At 33.9% G+C, this 24,469-nt stretch overlaps 1 protein-coding gene across 6 annotated transcripts in view; it reads left to right on the top strand.

Moving 5' to 3' along the window:
- Positions 1 to 24,469, top strand: part of NAA16 (N-alpha-acetyltransferase 16, NatA auxiliary subunit) — a 98,473-nt gene that overhangs the window by 51,885 nt on the left and 22,119 nt on the right. For 2 of the 6 annotated variants that reach the window (XM_001368643.5, XM_007501519.2), the window contains 4 exons: positions 18,864 to 18,936; positions 19,080 to 19,249; positions 19,557 to 19,709; positions 23,214 to 23,342. In XM_001368643.5, coding sequence (XP_001368680.3) covers positions 18,864 to 18,936; positions 19,080 to 19,249; positions 19,557 to 19,709; positions 23,214 to 23,342 — 525 coding nt within the window. Of the gene's footprint in view, positions 1 to 7,473; positions 7,610 to 18,863; positions 18,937 to 19,079; positions 19,250 to 19,556; positions 19,710 to 23,213; positions 23,343 to 23,997; positions 24,142 to 24,189; positions 24,303 to 24,469 lie in introns of those variants that run through there. The other 4 variants (XR_008913940.1, XM_007501522.3, XM_016425023.2 and 1 more) reach the window with 4 other exon arrangements.

The raw sequence follows: 24,469 nt of genomic DNA, 5'->3' as shown, positions 1-24,469 counted from the left end.
TTTTCCATTTCACTGTAAGAGCTCTTATTCTTTACCTCTTTAATGTAAGAAAATTTCCTAGCCTTTCTTTTTTTGGGAAATCATTGAAACATAATTGACTCATTCCCATTCTGTATTGCTGTAAACTCCTTTTTTTCCCCTTTAAACCCTTATTTCCATCTTAGAATCATGACTGTGTGTTAGTTCCAAAGCATAAGAGTGGTAAGGGCCAGGCAATGGGGGTTAAGTGATTTGCCTAGGGTCACACAACTAGGAAGTGTTTGAGGCAAGATTTGAACCCAGAACCACCTTGTTTAAGCCTGACTCTCAATCCACTGAGCCACCTAACTGCCCCCATAAACTCCTTTTAACTGCTCTAATTATGACAGTTCTTAGGAATTACATATATCACTTTCCTATATAGAAATGTAAACACTTAAACTTTGAGACATTTATGATTTTTAAAAAATGATTTTTTTTTGTTTCTCTTAAGTCCAGTGTTTCAATGTCAAATTTTCTCTTTAGCTCTGTTTCTTTTTAATTAGGAAAGCTTGAAAGCCCTCTATTTCATTAAATACCCAATTTTTACCTGAAGGATTATATTAAGTTTTGCTGTGTAGATTATTCTAGGGTGTAATCCTAGCTCCTTTACCTTTTGGAATATCATATTCTAAGCTATCCATTCCTTTAAAGTGGAAGATGCCAAATCTTAAGTGATCCACAATACATGGATGGTTTTTTTTGGCTGCTTGAAGTATTTTCTTTCTTGAAAAATTGGGGACCTCTGAAATTGGCCATAATATTCCATGAAATTTTCATTTTGGCATCCCTTTCAGGAGGTTGGGGTAATTTTTAAAGTTTCTTTTGAATCTAAGATATTGGGGCAATTTTCCTTGATAATTCTGTGCCTTCTGGAATATCATATTTCAAGCCTTTCTGTTCTTCAGCGGGAAAGCTGTAGGATCCTGTGTAATCCTGACTAGGGCTCCATGATATCTGAATTGTTACTTTCTAGCTGCTTGTAATATTTTCTCCTTGGCCTGGGAGCTCATGAACTTGGCTATGACATTCCTGGGAGTTGTCATTTGTGGATTTAATGCAGGAGGTGATCTGTGGAGTCGTTTAGTCTCTATTTTACCCTCTTGTTCAAGAATATTGGGGCAGGGGGAAGTTGGGTAGCTGAGTGGAGTGAGAGCCAGGCCTAGAGATGGGAGGTCCTAGGTTCAAATCTGGCCTCAGACACTTCCCAACTGTGTGACTGTGGGCAAGTCACTTAATCCCCATTGCCTAGCCCTAACCACTCTTCTGCCTTGGAACCAATACACAGTATTGATTCCAAGTCTGAAGGTAAGAGTTTTAAAAAAAAAAAGAATATCAGGGCAGTGTTCTTGGATAATTTCCTGTAGTATGATGTTTAGGTTTATTTTTTTGTCATGACTTTCTGGTAATCCAATAATTCTTAAACTGTCTCTCCTGGATCTATTTTCCAGGTTAGTTTTTTTTTAAGTGAGATATTTCATATTTTCTTCTTTTTTTTAATTATTTGATTTTGTTTTATTGTTTCTTGATGTCTCATGAAGTCATTAACTTCTATTTGCCCAATTTTAATTTTTAAAGACTGAATTTCTTCTTTAACCTTGATCCTTCCTCCTTTTCCTTTTGGTCCATTCTTTTTTTCAAGTAATTTTTTTCTTCACTTAACTTTTTTGCCTCTTTTTCCAATAAGTCAATTCTGGCTTTTATGATACTGCTTTCTTCCTTTGATTTATGTGCCTCTTTTCCCATTTGATCTATTTTCCTTTGTAAGCCGTTGTTTTCTCTTTCCCATTCTTCAACCTTTCCTATTTGATTTTTGAATTCTTTTTTGAGCTCTTCTGGAGCGAGCATGAGTCCAATTCCCAGTTTTTTAAAAGATTTTGTTTGAAGTTTCTCAGATCCCATCATCCTCTGTTGGTTCTGTTTTTTGGTTTTTATCCCCATAGAAGCTTTTGATTGTTCCCTTCTTTTTCTGTTGTTTATTCATTTTCTCACCCCCTCCCCCCCCAGCCCCCTACTGGTTTATTGGATTAGCTTTTTGAGCTGCACTGCCCTGGGACTAAATCTTTAATCCTCTCTCTCCTTTGCTGGTATGCTGGATTAAGCTGGTTGAGCCCATCTGCTTTGGGGCTAAATCTTCGTTGTAGTCAGCTGGGAGGCCCCCTGTTCCTTCCTGCTAGCTCTTGTCAGAGCCTGGGACCCCAAGTGGTGGGTCTGAGGTGCTCTTTCACAGTTGTAGCCCCTGCCCTAGGATTTCCAAAGTCAGCTTATGTTAGTTGCAGGTCTCAGCATGTTTTGGGGTGGGGGTGGTTTTGGCCAGCCCTGTATTGTTTCTGGCCTCCCCTTTATCTTGTGGAAATCAATTCTTTGTCTAATTTCAAGTTGTGTTCAGCAGGAGAGCCCTGTGATTCTTGCTGGGTTTGGATTCCTGTGTTTTTGAAATTCTCTTTAAATATTGGTATAGATGGATAATCAGAGCAGTTTCAGTTTCAATTTTTGCTGCTTATGAGCTGCCATCTTCTTTCCTTGATAATTTCTTGAAATATGATGCTTAGGCTCTTTTTTTTTGATAATGACTTTTAGGTAGTCTAATAATTCTTAAATTACCTCTCTACTCCCAGTGATCCACTCCCAATTCTCCGACAATCTATTTCACAATTTCTTCAATTTTTAAAAATAATTTTTTACTTTGTTTTATTGGGTTTTTTTTTGCTGTCTCATGGAATTATTAGCTAATTCTAATTTTTAAGAAATTATTTTTTAATTTTTGATCCTCCACTTGGTCTATTCTACTTTTTAGTTTTTTCTTCAAAAAGTTTTTATGCCTTTTTAAAATCATTATGCCAATTCTGTTTTGTAAGGTGTTGTTTTCTTTGGTATTTTTTGTACCTCTTTAACAAAGATGTTAATTGTATTTTCATAATTTTTTTTTCATTCTCATCTTTTTCTCCAATTTTTACTCTACTTCTCTTATCTCTTCATCTCTTCCAGGAATTCTCACGGGATTTGGGTCCAATTAGAATTTTCCTTTAAGACTTTGTAGCTATTTTCACATAATTGTCTCCTGAGTTTATGTCTTGGGCTTCTCTGCCTCTCTGGTAGCTTTTCATGGTCAAATTCTTTTTTCATTGTTTACTCATTTTCCTAGGCTATTTCTTTGACTTTGAATTTTATGTCAAAGTTAGTCTTTGCTCACCTGAGAATGGGAAGGCACTATGTGAAGCTTCAATCTTTTTCTTGCTGCTGCTTTCAGAGCTAGTTCTGAGGGTCTGCAAGTTTTTGGTGATTCTAAGGTGACATGGTCCTGAAAGATAGAGAATAAATCTCTGAATTTATGGCTGGAATATTTTAAAGTTCACTCCAATCTTTTATGCATCCCCCCCCTTATTAGTGAATGTTAAGATTTTTAGAGTTGAAAGAGATCCTATCAGTAATCTATTCCAAATTTCACAAACTCATTTTTATAGCAGGCCTAAAAAAATGGCTAGCTAAAGTCTTTCCCAAGTATTTCTAGGGATTGGGCATTTGTAATCCCCAGAGGTAGCCCATTCCATTTTTTTAACAGTTCTAGTTATTAGGAAGTCTTTCCACTCTATTAAATTAAGTTTACTTCCAAATAACTTCTACCAGTTGACCTTGGTTCTTACCTTTGAACCCAAATAGAATAAATTCAATTCTAGGTGATAATCCTTTGAATTCCTTGATAATTCTGATCACATGACATATTTCAGCATGGCAGTGACCTTACTAACGGAGATCCCATAACTGACCACTATGTCATAGATTTTTAATTGTTTTTCACAGGTTATACTTTTTTCCATATCATGTTCCATGAGATCAGTTAAAGTTATAAATGACAGGCCATTTCTACAAAGTACAGGCTATAACGTAATGTAATATATCTTATATGAGTTTGCCTAAAATACAGTCAACCTAAAGAAATGTTACTATTTTTTGAATGACATTACTACACTTAGGTACATATTTTAAAATGTAAGAAAAAAGTACATAACATAATATATCATCTAAAAAAACTTAAAGAAATCTATTTCAAGCTAGAAAAGATAGATTTTATGTTCATGGAAATTTTTCAATGTTTTCTTTATTATAAACTTAAATATTAGCAGATATGAATATTTCAGTATGCAAATAAGAATAGAAAAGAGAATATTAAAAATCTGCCCTCTAAACTTATGTCTGATTCTGAATTTCTGTTCTCTTTTATGTATTTTTAAATGTCTCATTTATACTTTATTTTTATTCCTTTTTTTGGTTATCACTATAGTTTTGCCATAGATCTGGTCTTTCAGAGTATATCAACCACACTGATCACTCTACCTCTGTGATTGAAGCCTCAGACCACATTAGGTTTTTTCATTTCCATACTCTTGACTTGTGCTTTTTGAAATTGTTTTTTATATCATTTGACATTTAGCTCTCCCTCATTTCATTGTAGGAGATTAGACCTATTGTTTCACCTTGTGAATCCTGAATCACCCTTTGACATTAATTTATTGAAGTGATTTTTATCCATCACAGCAGTTACTTTAAATATGAAGAAACTCCAGATATGTTAAAATTATTTAGAATCAGTTTTGCTAGTTCATATTCAGAATATAAATTTTTTGCTAACTCTTCAGTGTTTAATTTTATGTAACTGTTAAAAGATTAAAGAACTACAAGTTTAAGTCTACAAATAAATTTGGCAATAGTCAAGCAAAATCTGCATTGAAAATCAATAATGGCTATTATCATAAGAGAGGTAGCATGATATAAAGGAAAGAGAATGGCTTGCCTCAGAGTCGGGATGATTTAGGTAAACTTCTGATGCATATTGGCTCTGTGAATTATCCCGAGCAAAACACTTAATCCTTCTTTCTTCAGTGCCCTAAGCAGCTCTCTAAGACCCCAAATTATAGAATTGCTGTAGATTATAGTATAGTAGTTCTCCCAGTAGGAATTTTCTACACACTGATCAGAAAGCTACAGATCCAGACCAAAAATTATTATTAGTAGCAAGCACAAATTTTTACCCATTTGAAAAATTCTGAACTTAAAAAAAATGATAATTTCCATATACATTGTGGAACAGGAGAAGGGATTGTACATGAAACTGTGAATCTCATATAGAGCTTGCCTTCCTTTTAAAGTATATAATGCATTCATGATGTAACTTTTAGAACTCCTACTTGATTGTGATTTCTTTTGTTCTTTTGCATGTAGGAGGACTGAATAGCTAACCCAACATGTGTCATCTTAATTTGGAAAGAAAGAAATAAAAACAAAACCCCTTTAACATGTGCATAGTCAAACTAGACCAATTTTGCATTGATTCTTCATCTTGAGCCCATTACCTCTCTGTCAGAGATAGGTAATTATATTTTATTGTTGATTCTCTGAAGTGATGGTTGGTCTCTGCATTGATCAGTTAAATCTTTCCAAATTATTTGTCTTTATGATGTCTTTATTGTATAAATTTGCTCTCCTGGTTCTTTTCACTTTGCTCTGCATCATTTCATGCAAGTCTTTCCAGGTTTCTCTGATACTATCCTTTCCCTCATTTCTTTTGACACAATATATTATCTTCCACTGTATTGATGTGCCATAATTAGTTTAGCCATTCCTGAGGTGATGGAAATCTCCAGAGTATCTAGTTCTACTACAAAAAGAGTTGCTTTATAAATATTTTTTGTACATATGATTGAGCTTGTTTATTCTTTCCTTAATATCTATGGGGCATCTGCATAGGAATGGTATTTGCTATGTTAAAAGGCATGCATGTTATATTGACTTTTTTTGTACATGCTTCCAAATTGCTTTCCAGAGATCAACTCAAACCTCTACTAACAGTGCACTAATGTACCTGTTTTCTTGTAACTTCTTTAACATTTGTCTTTTCCTTTTTTTGTCATCTCTGCCAGTATAAAGGATGTGAGGTAGAACCTCAGTTTTTTGTTATTTAATGTTTTAAAATTATTAGTGATTTGAAGCAATATTTTCCCAAGGCAAGTACCAGTATTCCCCAGATTATAGAATGAATTTGTTTCTGAAAAATTGGCTTTAATGTGTATTTCCTTAAATGTTAAATTTTCTTACTGGTTTTTATTGAATAGTTATATATGTGATTCAAAAATTTGGCATAAAGTTATGTTTAAAGTACTAGAAATATTTTTGAACCACATATAAATGAAGAGTGCTTTTCTAATAAAACTTAAATATTTCATATTAAATATTCATATCATATTTCATAAAAATTCATATTTCATATGTATACTAAAAGTTAGAATATTATTTACATAAACTTAATTTATGTAAAATTTGTCAAAATGCATGTTAGGTATTTAAAGATATTTAATCTTTAGTTCTATACTGGCTAGAAAGTATTGCCTTTTAATACATGGCTTCAGGGGTCAGCTGGGTGGCTCAGTGGATTGAGAGCCAGGCCAGAGATGTCAGGGTCCTAAGTTCAAATCTGGCCTCAGACACTTCCCAGCAATGTAACCCTGGGCAAGTCACTTAACCCCCATTACTTAACCCTTACCACTTTTCTGCCTTAGAACTAATGCACAGTAGTGATTCTAAGACAGAAAGTAAGAGCTAAAAAAACTTAGCTTTCAACTATTTTTTGAAGAACTTTATATATAATTAATCTTAATTTGAAATTTAGCTTTCTTGATTAAGCCTTGCTTAATGGCTGGTTTTATCCTTTGTGAGTTCTTAATGGAAAAACTAGCTTATCTTTTCTAAATAGGAATACTGAATATAAAGTATTCAAATATTTAATCTAATATTCAGTAATTTCCAACTTATGCAAATTCGACATTCAATATATTATATTTAATTGGATATTTTAAAAATTCTTTTTTCATGAAAACCCCAAATTAAAAGTAATTCTTAATGCTTCAGCATATTTCTTAAAAGTAGATTTGAAAATAAGATGGTTGGTTAGGGTAGACTCTAATATCAATTGTCTTTACAATCCTTCTTTAGTACTATATACTTCTTTTGAGCTATCATTTTTATACAAGAGTAAAATCATTTTGATCTCATACATAGCACCAACTCTCCACATTTCTCTCTTGCTTTTCTTGTACATTCATAAATTCTTTATATCTCCATGTTTGATGTTTGCTGACCTCATTTGAGAAGATTAGTGGGTGATCAGCAAGGGTGATGACTTTGGGTGCTTTTGTAAGGCTAAAGTTTTAGTATTTGCATTTCATTATATCTAGTTAACAGTCATTATTTTTAATTCTCAAAGTTAGAAGTTACAATTTTTTTAGTGTTTATACAATAAATTGAATTTTTTATAATTCTAAGAAAATATTCAGTTAGTTTTAAATTTTAGTTTTCACTTGTCATCCAAAGAACTCTTCAGTTTTCCTGTACTTCCTCTCACTTTGAGTGTGAGACTCTTGAGAGAAGGCAACATCAAGGTTTGCGTCGGTTGTGTTGCAGGTGCGTTGATTCCCTTGAAGCTCGACATCAGCGCACATGTGCTCTGTATGTAACTTAAAACAACATGGAAGCTGAGAATACATTGGCTGGATGAACATCAATGTCTTGAAAGAGGTGTATAAAGCTGTCTACACAGGAAGGTAGGCTGTTTCCTCTGAAGACCATTGTTTATTACATTTTGGGAAGGATGAGTTTCCCTCCCTGATTGAAATATTTCTGGATTATTAGGCAGTTATCACTGAACATTTATATTTGAATGCCCCTTTAGATATCGTTAACTAATATAGAAGGCATTGAAGAAGTTCTAGAAGTATAGCATCTTTCTATTTTGAATCATGTCAGACTACTTTAATAGGAAGAATTTAACCACTTGATTATGTAAAAGTTAAACTTAATCTCAATAATTAAAATATTATATTTTAAGAGATTTATTAATGATCATTAGAAATAATGGAATAAAAGGGATACAAAATAAAACTCACATGCCCATGGCTAATCAGCCTGTTCAAAACCCCCGCGCTTACCACCACCATCCTTGCCAGGAAGCCAAAGAGCCCAGAGTAGGCATGCCCACTGAATTTATCCCCTGTCTACAGGAAGTATATAACAACAGGAAGTCAGTGGGCTCCCAGGAAATGTAGTTTTTTTAGGGTAACAGATTTTCAATTATGCAATTATTCTAACAAAGAAAGTAGTCATAGGCTAGAGCATGGGAAGGAAGAGATTTAGATTCTAACCTTGTATCTGTGTTGCATTGTATTTTATGTAACTTGGGAACAGCTTCCATTATTTGAGATATTCATCTTTCTGCCTTCTAAGTAGATAGAGTGCTGGACTTAGAGTCAGGAACACCCGTGTTCACTTTCTTCCACAGATACTTATTAATTGGAACTTGGACACATCAGCTAATCTTTTAGCCTCATTTGTAAAAAGAGAGGGTTTGATAAGATAGTTTTGGTTTTTTTTTTTTTATCCCTTACTTTCTGGCTTGGAATCAATACTGTGTATTGGTTCAGGCAGAAGAATGGTAAGGGCTAGGCAATGGGGGTTAAGTGACTTGCCCAAGATCACACAGCTGGGAAGTGTCTGAGGCCAGATTTGAACCTAGGATCTCCCATCTCTAGGCCTGGCTGTCAATCCACTGAGCTACCCAGCTGCCCCAATGAGATAGTTTTTTAAGTCCCTTTCAGATCTAACTGTGATCCTGTGAACTTCATGAGGAAAATTATGAGACTGAAACTTGAATTATAAAGGCTAAATAAAAATTTATAGTATCATATCAGTAGCTAAATGCAGAAATAAAATGGAATAAGTTTATACTTCTTAAAATATTTAAGTTTCATATTCTTTGAAAAGCTAGGGAAGTTCTAGAAGATAATAGAGGAGAAATATTTTCCTAGAAAAAGCTGATTTTTACTTAATTCAATACAATGAAAAAAGCATTTTCTCCTAGATATCCTGAGATAAAAAGAAAGACAGTTTTAAAGATATTATTAGACTACTATTAAGTTATATATAAGAAGAGAGTGTTCATTGGGTCTCCAACTAGATAATATGAGAACGGCTCAAGAATCTTGTATGTATCAGAAAAAGGTTTAAAAATTTAAAACAATTTATTAAAGTCCCTGATTTAGGAAAGGCTTTGTTCAAAGACTCTGAGCTTATCAAGATCTAAATGAAACAGTCCCTGTAGTTAGATAGCTAATTGAATAATTGAGTGGCTGTAAGTACTGCTGTAAGACTTATGAGAAAGTTTTTAGGGCTGTTGTATATATTTTTGACACTAATATATTTATGATCCTCTTTACAAAAAAAATTTCATCTAAAATTGAAAGAATAATTTTTGATTGAACTTTGGTAGTTATATTACTTCTAGCAGTATTTTTATCTACATTGTGCTCGTTAAGTTTACAAATAATACCATTATTTCATATAATCATAAGAAGAAACAATCTCTAGTTTTTGGTAGAATGGTTAATATTTTCTTTAAGAATTATTAGGAGTTTTTTCTATTTTTTAAAAAACCATTACATTTCTGTCTTAGAATTGATACTAAGTAAGGGCTAAGCAATTGGGGTTAAATGACTTGCCCAGAGCCACACATCTAGGTGGGGTTGTTTTATTTCAGAGAACCTTTATAGAAAGAAAAAAAAAACCTTTTGATAAAACTAGATATGATGAGAAATATGCGTAAGTACTTGTTTTGTTGGCAAAAAAAATCTTTCTTTGATTACAAAATTAAAAAACAAAATGCAACTATGTTGCAACAATAGTTTTAAATTGAGGAAGGTCTAATGTAATTTTCAAGTATTTCAAAATACTAAGAAAATGGAGCTTTGAGATTTAAAGAATAAGTTATTACCTGAGAAGCTTTACTCCTGATTCTATCTTTCGTCTTTGCAATGTTAGATGCATCACACTAATTTAAGTGGATTTTTTTTCTTTTTGTAAATGTTTAGTAAATGGTTGCTGAATGCAGCAAAAATTTCATTAACCTATTTGATGAAACTAGGAGGAATGTATAACATGTGTTGTGTTAGAAAAAATACACTGTAATATATGTTATTTGAAATGCTAAGCAAACTATTCAGTATCTGTGCTTAAATTGTTGTAACTATTGGGATATCTTTCTTATATGTAGAAGGAAATAATTATGCAAATTTATTTGAGGTTACTTAAGATCTAGTCAGGATTTCAAATAATTCCTCAAAGGAGACTTGTAGCTCCCTCCCCAAACTGTGCTCCTAAATGTTAGAGGTTTGTTTTGTTTTGTACTTTTGTTACTTTTTTTAACTTAACTGGTAGCAAATTTAGCATAATATCTAATTGTTTTACTAAATAAATTTCATCAATACCTTTGTCTTTATTCAAAATATTTTAATAAGTGATTATCAGATCTTTCATTTGTCCTGAAATTAGATTTGTTTCTGTTAAGTTAGCATTGAATCTTATGTCTCTTACAGATGAATCAATAACATTTTTATATATACTGTTGTATGCTTTTGTGGAAAAATAATTAAAATCATGTTTGAGAATTACAGATTTTTTAACTAAACTCTAAACAACTCTGTCATAAAGTTTTTGGAATTGACAGTAGATGGCAATGTTGTTTCATGAAGGATAACAACTTAGAATGAAAAGAATTTAGTGTTATAAAAGACTTCAGTCCCACCCTCTTGTTTTATAGTTGAGGAAACTGCAGCCAAGTAAAATATAACATCCTTATATTTCTATACTGATTCTAAAAGGTTTTGTAGTTTAAGATAATGGTTAGAAATGTTAGGGAAGGAAGTTTAAAAAAAGGCATTAGACATGTTTCTTTTAGCCTTGCTCACCAAGTTTCTTTTAAATACCAAAAAAGCCCATTTCATTTTAAGCTAACCTTCTCCTTCAGTTAGTTAGAATTATGCCCCAATTAATTTTCACATTTTTGCCTTCAAACGTAATGTTTTCATAAATGTTGGTTGTCCTTTTCTCCTTTTTTTTGCAGTTTTTTGAGCCAAATTTGAAGCTAAAGCCTTGAGAATAAGGTTCTTTCAAACCTTGTCTGTTTACACTGCATTCAATGTCAAAAATATTTTAAGCATGGATAATAGAATGACATCTAGACTGATAGGTTAAGACTGTCAATTTGAGAAGATACTTCACAGGTAAATATCTGTGAAGTTAATAAGATGGTGGTGGTTGGAGAATTCTTGCTCTTCTTTTTTGACCTCCGTCTGAAGGTTCTCAGTCTAAAGAAAAGCAGGTCATGCATTTGTCGGGAGGGAAGAAGAGTGGCAAAGTTCTAAAAAAGTACTTCATACTATTGGTGTCCTTTCAAATGATTCAACCAACTTTGGGTGTGAAACTGCAGCCCTCGAGTTGAGTATAAACTCTGTAGAGCAGATATTATTCAGAACTGTTTAGCATGAAATGAAATGTATATTGGTGGAGATTCTTAAGATAACCTAAAGTTGAATAGTGTGGAAATCTATTGTTATTATGAGGAAAGATCTTCATTTGTTACTAGAAAAATAGTATTGGGCTTCTTTATGTTAGAATATGAGAAGTCTTCTTGTGAGACAAACTTTCTTCTTCCTGAAAAGCTGCATGGGGGAAGCTAGGTGGTGCAGTCATGAGGACCTGGGTTCAAATGTTACCTTGTACACTTTCTAGCAGTGTGACCCCAGGCAGGTCATTTAACCTTGTTTCCCTATCCCTTGTCCTTAGAAAGCAAGGACTTAAAAAAAAAAGCACCATAATAGAGTAGAAATAACATTGGACTTTGTTTCTAATCTGTCATATAATTGACAATAAATCATTTAACCTACTTGAGCTCAAATTTCCTCATGCGTACAATAAGAATACATAAATGATCTGTCTGTGAATTAGGTACTCTTTGGAGACCTCCTTCCAAAAAACAATGTGAAATCACATAACCATGACCTAATATGTAGTTATTTCATGGTTGTTGTGAGGAGAATGAATAAACATGAATCAAAAACCTATTTTAGAGTTGTTACAGGAAAGATGAATGAATGCATCTTAAATCTTGAAAAGCTACATAAAAGATGATAGAGAATCATTTCAATGCTTAGAGGATTTATGGTTTTCTTGGTATAGGTCTCCCCTTGTTGATTTAAATTGCAACTCTTCTACAACTTATTAGAGATGGTCTTTCAGACTTAACTGTGAGGGGAAATCTATAATAGTTATAGTGAACCTTTTTTTGTCTAAATGCACATATGCACACATGCACTTCTACCCACCAAAGTATATTGTTTCCTCACGTAGGTTTTTAGAACCCACTGTTAGCCATCTTGCCATAAAGAGCCATTGATTAGAGTCATATTTAGTGGAGGAATAAGAAATTCATAATTGAATTAATAAAAGCATGAATAATAAGAGCTTTCATTGTCTTTCCTGATTCTTCACCATTCCTGAGTCTCTTTATTCCTTGGCATAACACCTTTAGTTCCTTTAATAGATCCTAAGTGTCATGCTTCCAGGTCATCAGCATCATCATGATCCCCCGTATTTGGAGACCTTTGGTTCCAGTGTCCTTCCTAAAACGTGACGCTCAAAAATGAACATAAAACTATGGCAGACTATAATGATACACTTTTTTTCATTCTGTATACTATGCTTCTATAATGTAGCCACAGCTTACATTAGCTTTTTTGACTATTTCATATTTGAATCAGATTGAGTTTTTCTAGCATAGCTTTTTTCACCTGAATTACATGAATCCCTTATGGTAAAGGACTTAATAACTACTTGATGTTTTCTTAAGTTCCCTAACTTCTCCTTTCTTTTGCCTCCTAAAATCCTGTGATTTACTCCCTCAGTCTACCCCAGCCACACAGGTATGCTCATGTGGATGTTAGATTTTCCTCATTAGAAACTGACATTCTCCTAACTGATCATAACCCGTCATTCCATCCTATCCTGTACTTCACCCATCTTAAACTTGTTTGTTCCCCTCAACATGAACTCCCTTATTCTCTCCTGTCTTTACCAGTAGATTATTCCTCAAATATCCCCTGTCTCTTTTCAATCTTCATTCTCTCCCTGGTTTTTTAAAACAAGCCCAAGCCTCCCCAATTCTTTAAAAACTTTGTCTAAACCTCGTCACCCATTCAAGGTATTGTCCTAGAAGATTTTTGCCTTTTTCAGTCCAACTCCTTGAGTTGTTAATTAATTAATTATACCGACTGCCTCTACTTTATCATCTCATTCCTTGACCCTTGCAGTCCGGCTTCTGATGTCATTACTCAACCAAAATTGTTCTCCCTGTTTAACCAATAGTCTCTTAATAGCAACATTCCATGTCATCTTTTTTCAATCTTAATCCTTCTAGAACTGTTTGCTGCATTTGTCCATGTGGATAACTCTTGGATACTCTCTCATACCTGGGTTTTGTGACACTACTCCCCTGTCCCCCCCTCTGCAAACTGTGCCAGGACCTTTTCTCCTGCTATACTTTTTAGTAACTCATCAGCTCCTAACGATTAAACTCTGAGCTCTAGGCAGCGATTCTCAGATGTGCCTAGCTAGCCCCAGGCTCTCCCCCAAACCTCAGTCTCACACCACCAGTTATCTGTTAGACATTTCAAACTGGATTTCTCGATGACATCTTCAGCTTAACATGTCCAAAATTGAACTCATTATCTTTCCCTCTAAACTCTCCCTTCCAAACCTCTCTATTTCTGTCAAAGTTACCTCCATTTTTCCCATCTTCCAGGTGTGTAACTTCGGTATTATCTTAGGTACCTTACACTCCTTTGCCCCACTTAACCAGTCAGTTGCCAAATCTTGCTTTTCTACTTTTACCACATCTTTTGTATATAACCCGTCCTCTCTACTCACACAGCTTTACTGTCTCCCAAGAGCATCCTAATTACTCTCCCTGTCTCAAATCTTTTCAGTTAATTCTCTACACTCCTTCTCAAATACCGATTCCCCTACTTAGGCAATTCTAGTAGCTCTAGGATAAAGTCTAGAACTTTTCAATTCAGTCTTTATAAGCCAACCCAATCTGGCCCCAAATGATTTCCAGTCTCATTGAACATTACTCCTCCTCTTACACTGTGATCCAGCCAAACCAACCTTTTCACATTTACATACACACACACTCTCCATCTCTTTTTTTTCTGTCTCTCATCCTCTCCCTGTCTCTTTCCCTCTCCTTCTCCATCTCCCCCACCTTTCTCTTCTCCCTTTCCCCACCCCCTCTCCCTCTCCTCTCTTTCCCTCTCTTTCCTTCCCCTCCCCCTCTCTTTTTCCCTCCCCCCCCCCCCCCGCTATCTCTTTCTCTCTGTGTCTCTGTCTGTCTGTCTCCCCTTCTCCCTCTCCCTCTTTCCCCCATTTCCTATCTCTTTGTCTTTATATTGACTATCCCACATTCCTAGAGTGGATTTATTATCTCGAATCTCTTGTCGAGTCCTGTTTTCCCTTTATTATGCAGCTCTGGCACCAACTTTTGCTTGAAGACTTTCTTCATATTCTCAGTTGCTAGTACTATCCTTCCTAAACTGCCTTATAGTAACTATTTTGTAGTAGTACTTATTAACTTTATATTTATGATCCATTTATTTTTTCCCTCATTAGAACATAAGCTCATTGTGAATAAGACCTTGTTTTATTTTTTGGCCTTATATCCCTATCACATTCTTGGCACCTAGTAGTTGCTTAATAAATTCTTATTAATTAAGCTTGTTAATTCTGTATGTCTTCCTCTATTCTGTATTTGTGCAATTGGTTTTTTGAACCTAAATATATAGGATTTCACATCCAATCTTTTTTTAAAGAACTGTTTCCTCTAGCTGACTGAGGAGCAATTTGACTCTGGATTATTTGTGACAATAAGAATGATAGCATAAATTATTACAAAAACTGCAGATAATGAATTATATTAATTGATCATGCCAGCTTTAAAAAATATTAGCTCCATAAACAGCAACAACCAAAACATTTTTTCTCTTCTTTTCTTTTCTTTGGAAGTTTTAGTGTAATATTCCTTAAGCTGACTTACTAGCCAGTGGAATTAGTGAACTGAGTGTATTTTCTTTGATTTTTTGTTATACCCTAGTCATAAATGTTTAGAATAGTAGCAATGACAGTGATTAACTTAATGATTCAACTTTGTTTTTAGCATGTGATAAAAAATTGGAAGTTCTAATACCCAACATACTGACATTTTTAGGCCTTTATGAGGAAGTCCTGTTTGTTTCCTTGAAAATACTTCCATAATCTTGGAGAAGTATGTAGATTTTTCTGACTATTAGGAGCTCCTCTTGAAAAGATGTTTAGAAAAATATTGGTGTAGATTAAGGACATATGATAAAATCACTGAAAGTAGTTTCATCATTTTTTTCTTTTCAGTGTCTATTTAGGTACTTTGTCTTTCAGTGCATCTATTTTTCTTCCTTGGTTGCTTTTTCATTATGTTTTTTACTTGGTGCATCCCCAGAAACAGTAGTAAAAGTATAATTATTCACTTTGCCCAGCCTGCACCCTCCAGTGTTATGGAGAAGTTGGAGAAGATGGAATGATGGGGATTTTTATTATTATTCTCCTTTTCTTTGTTACCTGACTCTTATCCTTCTCTTGTACAGCTCTCAAATCTTTCCCCTTCCTTTAAAATAAATTTCTTTTAGAGTACATTGAGAAACACTGTTAAATAGTGTATCCACTATAGAGCCCTAACATTGTAGTGTTAGACTGTTTTAAGACTAGACCTTGAGTCATTAGAAAGTGAGGTTCAACTTCTGCCTCTGATAATACTAGTTTTTAACTAGGGACAAATTAGTTAACCTATTTGGATACTCATCTACAAAACTGAAATTAAAATATGTGTAGCTCCTGCTTTATAATTGGATATTGTGAAGTTCAAATTAGTTAATGTATATAAATTCCTTGTAAATCTTAAGCATCATGTGCATGCCAGCCATTTATTGTTCTTGTTTATTTTGTGGTATCTCTTCAATGAGTATGCTACCAAAAGAAGGCTGGAGAATGTAGCTATGAAGTGAATTTATCACCTAATCAGTGAGATCACCCTTAGACAAATTTAAATAAGGAGAATTTTGTATATTTAGAAAAGGGCTAACTTTTTCAGCTGTCTAATGATAGTTTATGATAAGTACATAAGTTGATTTTTGCAACGTCATCTTTATCACAAAGTATTTATGGAGCCTTTACTCAAAAAGCAATAATAGTTGAAGTATGATATAAACACTTGATGTACATTAGATTATATATCATTAATTATCCCCATTTTATAGATGATGAAACTGAGGGCTTAGGAGAAGTTGCGAATTGTCCATCATCATAAAGGTAATAAATTCCAGTGGTGGAATCTGAAACCAAAGCTCTAGCTCTTGAATCCAAGTCAAATCACACCATTTCTCTTAAAGTTGTCTCCAAGAGAGAGAGAGAGAGAGAGAGAGAGAGAGAGAGAGAGAGAGAGAGAGAGAGAGAGAGAGAGAGAGAGAGAAAGAAAACTATACCTCTTTTAGATGACCAAGTATTATGAGAACAAGCACTGAGCAAAGCGAGGTTAGTTTAGGTAGATTTTGTGTATATATGTTTAAACCATGAAATTTGACCATTGGAAATAGAAAATGCTCCTTTTTTTGAAAATAAGGTAATCTGAATTTAAAAAAAAAAAGCTTACTGATACCCTTTGATTCCTGATACATTTGTTTCTGAATATCTCTTCTCTACCTAGTCAACTTTCTCTTAAAGAAAAAAAAAAGTTCAGTAAAATTAGCCAATATGCTGACATTGGACAGTCCAGGCAATATTCCATAGTCATCAATGATGCACCACCTGTACAATGAAAGAAGGGTGTGGCATTGCTCAGCTCTTCTCAGTGGCCAAGCTGGGTCATTATGGTTACACATTGTTTTGGTTGTGTATATTGTTTTCTTGGTTCTTTGTTCTGCATCATTTCAAATAACTTCCCATATTTACCTGAATTGTTACTGTTTTTTCTTATGGTACAGTAATGTTAAGAGAGGTAGCTAGATGACATGAAAGAGTGATAGTCTTTTTTTTTTTTAAACCCTTACCTTCCGTCTTGGAGTCAATACAGTGTATTGGCTCCAAGGCAGAAAAGTGGTAAGGGCTAGGCAATGGGGGTCAAGTGACTTGCCTAGGGTTACCCAGCTAGGAAGTGGCTGAGGCCGAATTTGAACCTAGGACCTCCTGTCTCTAGGCCTGGCTCTCAATCCACTGAGCTACCCAGCTGCCCCCAGAGTGGTAGTCTTAGAGTCAGGAAGGTCTGTATTTGAATTCTGTTCTCAGACAGTTAAGACTTATATGACTCTGGGCAAGTCACTTAAAAGCTTTGAACTTCAGTTTCCTCTTCCATAAAACAAGGATTGATGCAGGGTCAAATAGGAATATATGTAAAGAATTTTTCAAATCTCAAAATGTTAGCTATTATTTTTCCATTATGAGAACTTACTTAATTTTTAGTACTTTGCCACCACAAAAGTTCTGCAGTGAGTTATTTTGATAATCTTACTTTTTCTGCCTTTGACATGCTTACTAATATGTATGAAATGTGACTTCTTGATCAAAGAATATTGGAATTTTAGTCCTGAAGTTTCATTAAAGTGTAGGTTGTTTTTTCAACAAGGATTGTCCATAAGGTAATTAAAAAAAATTTATATTACTAGGCAGGACACAGATGCTATGCCTTAAATTGTATATTCAGAGTTTTTCTGAATATTATCTAAGTTTTACAACCAAAACTTCTATATACCTTTGATCTAATTACCTTTTCATATATATCAACAACAGTCACCAATATCTTCTCAACATCAGCGCCTTGAAATGACTACTTTTGATTTGGTTTTCTTATTTCGCTATGCTCTACTGTTATTGATAGAATGTAAGTTCCTTGAGAGCAGGAATTGTTTCGTTTCATCTTTTTATCTTCAGTATATAGAACAGGCAAATACTAGTTGCTTAAAAAGTACTTTTTGATTGATTAGTTAAGTATTTATGTGTGTTTTTAAAAAAAGGAATTAGAAATTAAGTAGGCATTCTAATCATTATTGACTACCTAGCTCAAAGTGTCTTTTTATGGATGGACTTAGAGCTGTTAAACCCATAAAATTAAACCTATAAAAGTAAGCAGTAGAGAATCTCTTTGTCATAATTTGTCATTTTTATTGCTTCTCACCTTGTTCTTTCAAAGACATTTTGCTATAATTTAGAGACAGGATGCCTAGAGAGGCATGCCATTCTTTTTTTTTGTAGCCTATAAAAATCACTTGTAATGTTTAGATGTATCTTTGGATCTATTATTATGTAGCTATGATGATACTGGTGCTCCCCTAAAAGTGCCATATTCTAATTGCCTAGTTATTACCTTGTTTTTATCCTGCTATTAACTTGCATCATTTCACTTTGCGTGGTATTGATTTTTTTAATCTGAATAGAGGAAACTATATATTATTAATTTATTAAAATTTATATAATGTTCTTCACAACTTAGATGCCAAATCTCTATATATTATGAGTGACATAATGCAGAATAATGTGTACTTAAATAATTATGATAGTTTCTTTTATAAACTCTAAAATTGTACTTCTTTTTTAATTGAAATTTATAAAATAAATAGTAGCTCAGATTTTATTTTAAATATTCACAGATCGTTTCTTTCCTCCACTCTTTCCAGTGAAAAGATTTTTTTCATTTATTATGGGCCAGACCAAATGAATGTTCTTTAGTTTCTGCATGATTCTGAAACCAGATAAGCAATGCTTTTCAAATTTAATGTTTTTTAATATTGATCTTTAAAAAGTGTAGCCATTGTGAATATACACATTTGAAATTATATCAAGGATGTGTTTTTTAAGGATTGAAAATTTTTCTACTTTTTTAAAAATAGGTTTCTATGATAGAGGAACTTGTTACTAACTATGAAACTTCTCTGAAAACTTTTGACTACTTTAGTCCTTATGGTAAGTCTAAATTAGCTTGAGTTTAATTTCTAAGTAGCTTTGTAATCAATTTGAAATATTTAATCATTTTTTGAAGGCAATAGAGTTAGTTGTTTCCAGCCATATTGGATTTTGACTTTTTTGTCTGGCCTCTTTTGTTGCAGAAAATGGAGAGAAGGAACCTCCAACAACACTACTCTGGGTTCGATATTTCCTGGCCCAGCACTTTGACAAACTTGGCCAATGCTTATTGGCTTTAGATTACATTAATGCTGCAATTGCAAGCACTCCAACTTTAATAGAATTGTTCTATATAAAGGCAAAAATTTATAAGGTAAATTTAAATTTTTTTCAAATTATGAGAAAGTATATATATTTGCTCTAAAGTAGCTATATATATATCTCAAGGTATAGTAGATAAGGATATTAGAAATTAATTTCCACAGTGCTAAAAAATGTTGTTTTTAGAGCCAATAAATTTGGAGTTTGATTTAAACATTTCTGTAATACCAAAAACATTCTGTATAAATAAACTTTTATTTTGAAAGTGCAGATGGCAGATTTAAAATTAAACTTCTCATATCCTATGTTTCATAATACAATATTTATCCTTTAGTGATGATCTCTTGGGTCTTTTATAGCACATGGGTGATTTGAAGGAAGCTGCTAAGTGGATGGATGAAGCACAGTCCTTGGACACAGCTGATAGATTCATAAACTCTAAATGCGCAAAATACATGCTGCGGGCAAATATGATGAAAGAAGCAGAGGAGATATGCTCCAAGTTCACAAGGGTAGGAAATAGCAATGTGCATTGGGACATTTTTGTTTTGGGCATGTAAAATAGTAAAACTTCACTAATTTCTACTAATCAAAAGAATGATCATCTTGAATTATGTAATATAGTTGAATTTTGTTCAAATATAACATATATATATATATATTCAGATATGTCACGGATTGAATAATATCTTATAGTGTGGCAATTGGCCTTTAGGAATGAACAAGGAGGCTACGTTCTTGATGCCAGCTTTTAACAGACTTAATTTACTTTATGTAGTTTTATTGTTTTCAGGGACTTTTTAAGTTGTACAGCTAAGGAACATTTAAGTGTATTGAATTATGGGGAAGAAGAAGTATGAAAAGAAAGCTTTGCAGTATTAAAGATTAGACTTAGAAAAACAGATGTAGGGAAAGAGAAACTTTTCTTGGAGAAGTCAGAGAAGAGTTGAGAGAATCAGGAACATAAACTAGCAGGTGGTTTCTGCAAAGTTTATATCCGGAAGCTGGATTGGATAACTTTCAGATCCTCTCTACTTCTAAAACTCTGTAAAACTGAAGCAGGTTTCTGAACAAAGAACTGTAGCAGCAGTGAAATAATGAACTTGACCCAGGACTTTAGTTCATGACCTCTAATAGAGTAGCAACAGTAAGACTAATACATATTTAGAATGATTATTCATTAAAATAAGTACTGCAAATGGGGCATCAGTTTTTGTGAATGGCTAGATTGGTGTTCATGACTACTAATCCACCAGGTTGTATTAGATTTACAAATTTATATTATGGCTTATTATATTTTCCATGAGAAAATTATATTCGTAAAAGGTTTGTTGTGTTCTAGTAATATTTCTTTTTGTAGTAAGAATATTGTCTGGAGATAATAGTTATTTTCTATTTTTAAAAAAATACCCTTTCATGAATTTCTACTCTTTATATATTAAATACATATATATACACACACACATATATATAGTTTAATATTTAGACACCTTCTAGCTTGTCATTATTTATGAAGGGACTTTTAATAAAATCATGCATCTTTATTTTCATGTAGAAATGTAGAATTAGAGGCAATGGTGATTAATTGCTTTGAGATACACATGTAGAATCTCTGGGACGCTGACTTGAGCTTGCCAGATAAAATTACTTTGGGCTGTTGGGGAAATTATAAGTTTGAGCTTCGTGGAAATACTTATCTCTCTCGGAATTTAGCACATTCCATCATCCTTATATAGTACACATTTGATAAATGTTTAAATGAATAAAAGTTTTAGAGTGATAAAATTTGAAAGAAAAATGATATATCAAAGAAAAGTTGAGTATTTGTAAAGATTGTAAGAGAAAAGAGTATGTATGAAAAGTGCTCTAAATATTTGAAAGCTCACAAAGCTTTGAAGCACAAGATTTTAGGAAGTTAGAGAACTAGGGTAAGACAGGGCCTAGAAGGTCCTACATGAGGAGTTTAGAACCTAAGTTTTAGACCCCTTTCTGCTATTTGCTATTGCTTAAAACATGTAGTACCTTGGGCAAGTCACAACCTTTTTGGCTTTCAGTTTCTCATCAGTAAAATGAAGGAGTTGATTTAGATCAGTAGTGTCAAAACTCAAATAGACCTGGGGCCACTAAACTGTACATAAGGATCTTTTTGGACCACACGTTTATTTAGAAAACCACATGTTATGACCTCAGACACTTCCCAGCTGTGTGACCCAGGGCAAGTCACTTGACCCCCATTGCCTAGCCCTTACCACTCTTCTGCCTTGGAGCCAATAGCGGAAGGTAAGGGTTTAAAAAAAGAAAGAAAATGACATGTTAACATTTTCTATGTTTTATTGTAATTTTATTTATTTTGTTAAAATATTTCCTAAGTGTGCTTTAATCCCCTTTCAAGCTGCCCTAGGGAGGTGTGCACTATCACATCTTTTTTACATGTTCTATAGAATTTCTTCTAGTTCTAATCTAAGGTCCTGTTATACTCTTTTTTTCCTTGCCACCTGGTTATATGACCTTGAGAAAATCATCTCCTGGCTTCAGAGTAGCTTTTGGATTTTATTTCTCTCAACCCATATCACGCTAATAACTTTATTCAAATGTTTATTAAATATATAGTATGTGCTAAATTCTGAGGAAAATAATTAACATTCTTAATCCAAAATAATTTCCTCAATATAAATTATAATTTTTTAAAATATTCTTTCAGCATTGTACATTTTTCTAAATAGTTTACTTGCTTTATAGTGATGTTTTAATGAGCAAGAATTGTGAATGTGGAAGTGAATGTTCTAAAGGAAAAGGAGTAGAAATTCCTTTCAAAATATGGTCTTGCCTTTATAGTATGGAAAATACTAGACTTCAGACATCCAGAATCCTTTGTACTTATGCCCAAACTATTAAGTGAACAAAAATGGTCTACTGAAGTAGTCACTAAACTGAAATCATCTGCCTCATACAATCCCTAATAAGCTTAGTTGTTTTTTTAACCCATAAAAGATTAGAAGTAGCAAAATAGAAGAGGATTGGCTCATGGGGATGCTCTTAGAGAGCAGTACAGGCAACCAGAAAAATAAAGGCTGACATGATATCCAGAAAGAAGACAGGGAAAAAGGGCAAACACTAGAACTATGTCTGTAATGTGTGTTTGTAAAAGGACTTGAGCCAGGAACATTAACCATTAATAGTCTTCCTAGAGTTCCCTCAGAAATGTTAAATGGAAACTTTGGTGCTTCGAAGTATAAATTATAGTTATTTGGAAAATATGTTTTATTTTATTTTAAATCTTATTTAAAATTTTTTTCTATGGTTACATGATTCATGTTGTCTCCCTCCACTCTTCCCTGCTCCCTCCCGGAGTTGACCAGCAATTCCACTGGGTTATACTTGTATTATCACTTAAAACTGATTTCCATATTACTCACTTTTGCAGTAGAGCAGTCTTTTAAAACCAAAACCCCAGATCATATACCCATATAAACAAGTGATAAATCACATGTTTTCTTCTGGATTTCTACTCCCATAATTCTTTCTCTAGATGTGGAGAGCATTCTTTTTCATTAAGTCATTGCTATTAGCAGCAAAGTCGATTACATTTGATCGTCCCACAATGGAAAATATATGTTTTTGAAACACTTAATTCTCCCCCAATGCAGAATAATTAAAATATGAAGGGAGCAAGATGAGAGTATAAATTGTATTAGTAATTTTGAATTGGTTAGTAGCCACCTTTTGAAAATGGGGAAGATGGGGCATCTAGGTAGCATAGTGGATAGAGTGCCAGCCAGGCCTGGAGTCAAGAGGACCTGGGTTCAAATGTGTCCCCAAACATTGACTAGCTATGTAGCCCTGGGCAAGTCACAACCCTTTTGCCTCAGTTTCCTCATCTATAAAATGACCTGGAAAAAAGAAGTGACCAAACACTCCAAGAAAATCCTAAATAGAATCATAAAGAATCTCACATGACTGAAGAACAACAATTTACTATGTATGTTCATTAAAGTTTTAAACACTCTTCATTTCAGGAAGGGACATCTGCCATGGAAAATCTAAATGAAATGCAGTGTATGTGGTTTCAAACAGAATGTGCTTCAGCTTATCAGAGACTGGGGAAATATGGTGAAGCTTTAAAAAAGTGCCATGAAATAGAAAGGGTAAGTTGTTGGACATTTTGGTATCTTCTTTCTCCAAAGGTGATTAGCTAGAGATAGCAGGTTTATTTCTGCCTGCCTGTCCATTCCAGCTCCATTGGGAATTACATAGTGAAAAGAGATTTTGTTGTAAGTTGTCTGAACTTGCAGAAGTCATGATGAGTTGTTCTTTTGGCACTTTGGGCTTTCATGATTTTCATAGTTGTGTTGTATTTTTATTCCAAGGAAAGGAAAAAAAATCCAATTAGCTGGCATTAGTTAACAATCATAACTTAATAGTTTCTCTCTATAATTTGGCAGTTATTTAATTTTCCATTAATCTGGAGGGACCATGTAAGCATATGGCAGTCTATAGGGCCCACTGAATTTATTTTTTTTCCTCATTACATCAGCATCTAGACCCTGGCCAGCCTCTCTCCAGCTTGTCTTCCTGTCTTCCTGGGACATTTGTACTCATGTGTAGTGCTTCTTACAACAATCTGTGTCCAATTTGAGGGCTTTTCTTTTAAATTAATTTTTCGGGATGTATGTGCACCCATATGTGTGTATGTGTGTGTGTGTAACGTCTTACTGTTCCATGCTATTAAAAGCTTTAGCGAGGAGACTTTTCTTTTCCTTTGTGTGAATTGTGTTTTCCTGTTCTTTGTCATCTCTGAAGCACTCTCCTTCCAAATGGACATCAGGAGGAAAAGAGCCGCAAATGCACCACTTGTGGCAGTCCTCAGCAGCCCTCAGTTGTGGGGTCATTCTACACCACTGTTCCCATGCTGACGCAGTATAAAACCACAGGCATCGTAGTCAGGTGAGCCTGATGTCTGCACCATGGCAGTAACTTTGGCCTTTTCTCCAGGTGAAGACAATGAAAGTGAAGACATCTTAATGGGGGACATGGAAGGGAGCGACCAGCTAGAATGAGTTCTATCCAAGCACTTCTAGGGACAATTCAGCTTCGGTAGCTAACAGGTCTGTGTAGGTGTCCTATGCCTATGATTTTTTTCTCATCCATGTTAATCTGAAAGCCTTTAAGCTCCCTGGCTGGAACAGGGGTTTCAGAACTTAAACATTCTGATTTAGCCTTTTTAATGGGGGATAATGGGAAGGAAAGCAATGGAAAAAATGTTTTCATTAAA

This window comes from Monodelphis domestica, chromosome 8 (assembly GCF_027887165.1).
Source record: "Monodelphis domestica isolate mMonDom1 chromosome 8, mMonDom1.pri, whole genome shotgun sequence".
Taxonomy (NCBI): domain Eukaryota; kingdom Metazoa; phylum Chordata; class Mammalia; order Didelphimorphia; family Didelphidae; genus Monodelphis; species Monodelphis domestica.
Note: the sequence above shows the minus strand (reverse complement) of the source record. Positions and strands in the feature narration are given on the sequence as shown.